The sequence below is a fragment of the Odontomachus brunneus genome, unplaced genomic scaffold (genome assembly GCF_010583005.1).
Source record: "Odontomachus brunneus isolate Ranch 3 - 2012 unplaced genomic scaffold, Obru_v1 Obru_scaffold_142, whole genome shotgun sequence".
NCBI classification, from domain to species: domain Eukaryota; kingdom Metazoa; phylum Arthropoda; class Insecta; order Hymenoptera; family Formicidae; genus Odontomachus; species Odontomachus brunneus.
Window position 1 is genome coordinate 857,395 of NW_022639592.1, and position 6,088 is coordinate 863,482.

The 6,088-nt window shown below is 31.0% G+C and overlaps 2 protein-coding genes across 2 annotated transcripts in view; one reads left to right on the top strand and one right to left on the bottom strand.

Annotated features, from left to right (window-relative positions):
* The window catches only part of LOC116850297 (putative inorganic phosphate cotransporter), a 60,804-nt gene that overhangs the window by 18,562 nt on the left and 36,154 nt on the right, over positions 1-6,088 (bottom strand). The window contains exon 2 of the mRNA XM_032828408.1: positions 1,737-1,960. Within this exon, the coding sequence (XP_032684299.1) occupies positions 1,737-1,960 (224 nt within the window). The remainder of the gene's footprint in view (positions 1-1,736; positions 1,961-6,088) is intronic.
* LOC116850298 overlaps positions 1-6,088 on the top strand; it is a 94,464-nt gene that overhangs the window by 6,983 nt on the left and 81,393 nt on the right. The gene's annotated exons all lie outside the window — the stretch shown is intronic.

Consider the following 6,088-nt stretch of genomic DNA (forward strand, 5'->3'; position numbering starts at 1 on the left):
GGGGGGGGGGGAGTGCCCCCACACTACCCCGCGACTGCCCATTGCGGAGCGTGCGTAACGCATTTTCCTATAAAAAAAAACTTATATAAAGTCTGACGCAAGCTATATCGATAACAAGAAATGCATAAAAAACATTAAACTAGAAGGAATGGTCGAAGTCATTTTGCAAATAACTGGAAATAACAATAAACTTTAAATATAAGTATAATAAAATATAATAAAATAGATATTAAATATAATAAAATGGATAGGCGAATCAACGCGTGTATTTGCTAAGCAAGTTTTAATATACTGTGAACACTGTAAGTATATATTTTATAGGCATGAAGTGTAAAAACATTGTTGGAGTTATTGGAATCACCGTGTGCCGCTCGATCGTCAGGTTAAGCAACGTAGTCAGGATGGATGGATGACCGGCATACCGCTTTGGATTCGAAATTATTGAGGGAGGATTCGCGAAAGTTTTAGAGTGTGTTTTGACAACCTTCGATTTCTAACAGTTATAAGACATGAGAAAGTTAGGAATTAGTTTTTTTTTATGAATCAATAAGAATAAGCACAGTAACGTTGAATCAATGTTGAAAAAATGTTGAATTGCAACAATGTCAATATTGCACCAACATTGAAAAACATTGAATCAACGTTGATATAATATAACACAAACCTTGATATAATGTAAAAATGTCCGCGATTGTTGATTTTTCCTTGACATTTTCCTTACAGAAATATCATACTAAGAATCATTGATAATTACTTATTTTCAGTATTAAAAATACTGGATAATAAGTAATTATCAATGATTCTTAGTATGATATTTCTATAAGGGTTCAACATCTTATTTATTGTAAATGTGTGTAAAAACACACTCTAAAACTTTCGCAAATCCTTCCTCGATAATTTCGAATCCGAAGCGGTATGCCGGTCACTCATCCATCCTAACGTTGCTTAACCTGACGATCGAGTGGCACACGGTGATTCCAATAACTCCAACGATGTTCTTACAATTCATGCTTATAAAATCTGATAAAAATGTTCCTTTTTGTTCTAATGCATCGTTTAGAATGATGAGTTGCTGTTGATAGCAGTCCGCCATAACTATTTCGTCTGATTTCAACAGTTCATAATATAACACATCTTTCCAATCCCATCAGATATACAACAAAAATTTCTAAGCGTGAATATTGAGCTGTGCAGTCATCAGTTGGCCACAATCTACCCATTATTTTTTCTGCGTGAAATGTCGTATGAATTTTCATCACACATGATAATTTAGTGCAAAAATTATCTATAAACTGTATAATTACTAATTACTAAATATTTCTTTTATTAATAATTTTTTAATAAACAACGAGCGACGGTTAAAACTTTTTGAAGGTTACTCAGGAGGATGACCTCTACAACATATGTCAAGGTCAAAATCATTCCCCTATATCGAGCTATATCCCCTATACTGCATAATTATCCAATACAGATATTGTTCCACTAATATATTTTTAAAAAAGCAAATACTCTTTTTCTTTCTCTCTCTTCTTCTTTCTCTCCCTTTCTCTCTCTCTTTTTCTCCCTCCCTTTCTCTCTCTCCTCCTCCCTTCCTCTCTCTCTCTCTATTTTTCCTTTCACATTTTTCTTATATCATAATAATATGTTATTTCAATTACTTAATAAATTTTCCTTATATCATAATAATATGTTATTTCAATTACTTGGTAAATTTCGAATAAAACATTTTTACATACCGTTAAATCTTTCCAATCATATCGCTGCGAATTAGATACTTTGTCATCATGTTTTGGAGTGTCGTTAGATATTGGACAGATATCTGTGTTGATATCCTTAGTTTCGTTATAGACTATTGTCATTTCCGTGATTGCGATCGAGAGACAAACTCTCATACTGTATGCGTTCACAATAGCTAAAACTCCCATAATAGCAAATACCCATCGTTGTGGCACTCGATTGCCTGTAATCACAATTTTTCAAATTGTGTTAATAATTCGCTATTTCTGAAGCTTAAGTGGATGATTCACAGAAAACATAAGCCTTAGTAAACATTAATTATATCTATATTACAATATCATAGAAATAATAAGTAATAAAACATAGATTACATGTATTTTATGTATTACATACAGAGTGTTTGACATATAAAACCACGTGTGAAGATAGAACACGTCAACTTGAATACAAAGCCCCCTGGCATTTTGCAAATAATTACGTGAAATTTCGAAATATTATAACAAGAAAATTGATGAATTGAAGCACAGCGCGCAACGTTGTGGAACAAGTTTACCCACACAGCACCGAATGGTTGCAGAAATGTTGTAGAAATATTACATTGCAATTTTGTAATATTGCAGCAACGTTGCAGGATGATTGTAGCAAGGTTGCAATGTCCCTTGTTAGAGAGATTGTAGTGTATTATTACAGCAATGTTGTGGAATAATGTATTTGCAATATGTAACGTTATTGTATACGGGATGAATATGAACAAATAGATAAAATTGTTTTACTATGCAAGATTGTTAGCATTGCGTTACCGACAGTCTCGGCTCTGCAAATGGCGGAAAACGCAACCGTCTGTCCGGCCGGGACAACTCATCCTCGTGAAAAGTCCGAATCTTCTCCCGTGTAAATGGGAGCTCGGCCGAATTGTCGAGGATCATCCGGGACCGGACGGCTTAATTCGCGTCGTCTCCATCAAAATGGCTGCGTCAGAGTATGCGCGGCCCATCGGTAAAATTTGTTTATTGCCGATCGATTGCGATGCGATGCCCTCGTGAGATGTTCGTGCGATATTTATGTGAGTTGCGCTGCGTTTATGTATTCGAATTGTATCGTCTTATATTGTGCAGCTCTCCAACTGCGGTGGAAGGTCGAATGCACATATCAGTTTATTGCGACTCATTGAAACTGAAGCTTCAAGGCAAGCGGTATGTTCGGGATTCTAATGAGGATCTCGAACAATCGGAATTTCATTCTAGAACATTCTTGCTTTAAGCGGCTCGCACGAGGCAATCGTGAGCTCCGTTGTCGCGTCGGTCTCCCGCGGTACTCGCATCCTTTTTTCTGTATAGCTCTCGCTGGCGAGTCGCGGTTGCAACCTTTATAGAAATATCATACTAAGAATCATTGATAATTACTTATTATCCAGTATTTTTAATACTGAAAATAAGTAATTATCAATGATTCTTAGTATGATATTTCTATAAGGGTATGATTACCTCACGGCAAAACACGCTTCCGCGAATCGGTAAGCAGCACGCGTGAAGAATCATAGACCTCGCACGCATTACCAAATAAGATAATTTTTCGTGCTAGCCGATGACACCGCAATCGCGACCAATCAGCGAGCAACTTGTTGCTAACCCTTGTAGAAATATCATACTAAGAATCATTGATTAATTACTTATTTTCAGTATTAAAAGTACAGTATTTAGTAATATTCTGTGATTCAAATACAGCTTTTAGTACTCAAGTATTTCAATATTTAATGTTATAAACCCTACCTTATGATTGATTTCAATACTTAAATATTAATATGTAATACTTCGTCCAGTGATAACATACTTACGCAGAACATTGTCAATATTTAAATACTAATATATAATACTTTGCTAAGTGATGAAATACTTACGCAAAGTACTGTTAACATTAAAAGTATTAACCCAGACAGCATACAATATTAGTAAGTTATTAGATAAATATTTATAAATATATATTTTGAATTACTTTTTTAAAATATTATATATATTTATATATATATACAGGGTGGACCATTTTAATCCATCCAGTCGAATATGTCGAAAACCAAGCACGGGAGAGAAAAATTTTTCAGACAAAAGTTGTTTGGTTTCGAGGGGACCATAAGATGGTACCATTGCTTTGACCTTGAAGAATTATTTGAAAGTCACATGAAAGTCACCTCAATTTTTTTAAACGGCATCTCCTATTTTTTATTACATATTCTTGTAGCTGACCTCGAGAGCTTTCCAATTGACATTCACATTGTAATGAAATGTTTCTTCATTAAGTACTTTTCGAGTTATAAAGCTCCAAAGTTGCAATATGAAAAAATTCAAAATATCTCGTAAAGTATTCACTTTCCGTCTTATCTTACACGATTCAACCAGTCAAGGCAAGAATTGGACATGATCCAACCGGTCAAGGCAAGATCTGGACATGATCCAACCAGTGAAGGCAAGATCTGAACATGATCCAACCAGTGAAGGCAAGAATTGGACATGACCGGTTGGATCATGCGTGCTATTAGGGTAGCGATCCGTGGTTATATAGTCAAAGGCACGCCAAGTGCTTTTTGTATAAGTCTATAATTTTTTTATCAAAATTATTCTATTTATAATTATTTATTTTGTAATATTTAATATATACATATTTTTATATTTCTTCATATTTAATATTAAAATATTTATGTTAATAATATATAAAATTTATTTTTCATATACAATATTAAAATTTTATGTTAATGTTTTATATGTTAATGATCTGTGTAATATATAACAAATAACGAAACATGAAATTAAAAAAACAAAAAATATAATAATGAAAGTTGTTATGTAAATCTCTTTTATTATTATTTTTGGAAGAAATACAAAATTAAATTTTTTATAGAAGCTTCTCCGACAAACAGTTTTATATAATAACGTTTTTCTTAATATTTATCTACTTTAAATATTTATATAGTTAAAAGAATTTGTGTTTATAAAAGTGAGAACTGAAATGTTAATGATTAATCATTCGCACTTGGCGTAAACCTCTTTATATCATTACTTTTGTAGAAAGTACAAAATTAAATAGCTATAGCTCAAAATTAATATTTTTGTAAAAATTTGTAAAATATCTTTTAACAGGATTTGTTTGTTATATTTTTTTTGTAAAGATTCTTTGCATAACAGTTTTTTAAGTAACAATTTTTATCCTTTGTTTTTTTTTTGTAAATAGCCAACTGTTATACAATTTTTGTTTAGTTGCTTCTTTAATATTTTTTGTAATGACAATTTTTCTGAGTAACAACTTTTTAGTATAATTATTTTAAAATGTTTTCTTTTATTGTATTTTTCAGTAAAGTATTTTCGAATGTACAATTGATCGGGCAAAGAGATTGTTTAAATAATAATTTTTTAAATATGTTTTAGCTGTTTTTTTAGTTTTCTTATGTTGTTTAAATTTTTTATCAGATTTTGTTGTAATTTTTTATGTAAAGATTTTTTTGTAAATTTTAAAATAATACGACAAAGCGCGTGCACTTGGCTTCTTTTTTTTACTTTTTTTTAAAAAGTAATTTTTTTCGGATATCACATATTTTTTTTACAAAAACAATAATCTTTTAAAAATAAATTTGTTTAATTAGAATAATTTTATTTCATTCAACTTCCACATTGCATATATGTAGCTTTACGCAAATAGTAGGTTCTTTAAATTTTATTTCAAAATTATACATTAAAAAAATGGAAGAGGTTCCACCTCCACCCCCGTCGAATTTTCCAACCATACGACGGTCCTCTTTGCTAATGTTGTAACACAAACATTAATATTGTGTTCTTTATTGTCAATTTGCAACAGAAAAATATAATATATTCTTAACGTTTCTTGGTGATTGTCTCTTTATTTACGTATCAACTATAATGCAAATTGTAATCCAGACAGATATTGAAACAAAGTTAAATCAGCACTTGGTTGATACACGACCGTGTATCTTGATGTTATATATTGTTAGCAATTGTCTTTTCTATATATACATGTATATACCAAAATTTTAATATTATTCAATGCTATACACCAAAAAAATAGAATAATTTCCACCTGCGTCCTTGTTTTATTTTTTACTATATTATTATAAATATACGACAATCCTCTTCATTTTAATATTATTATTATACATTTTAATATTATTATGTAAACATCTGTTTTATGTGTTCTTCATTATCAATTTGCAACATGAAAAATGTAAAATATCATTAACTCCTTTATATCAGATAGTATATCAAAATCAAATCACTATATATTGTCGTCAATTTTCTCTGTGTATCCTGTAATGAAAAAAATAATATCGCATATATAACAATAATTT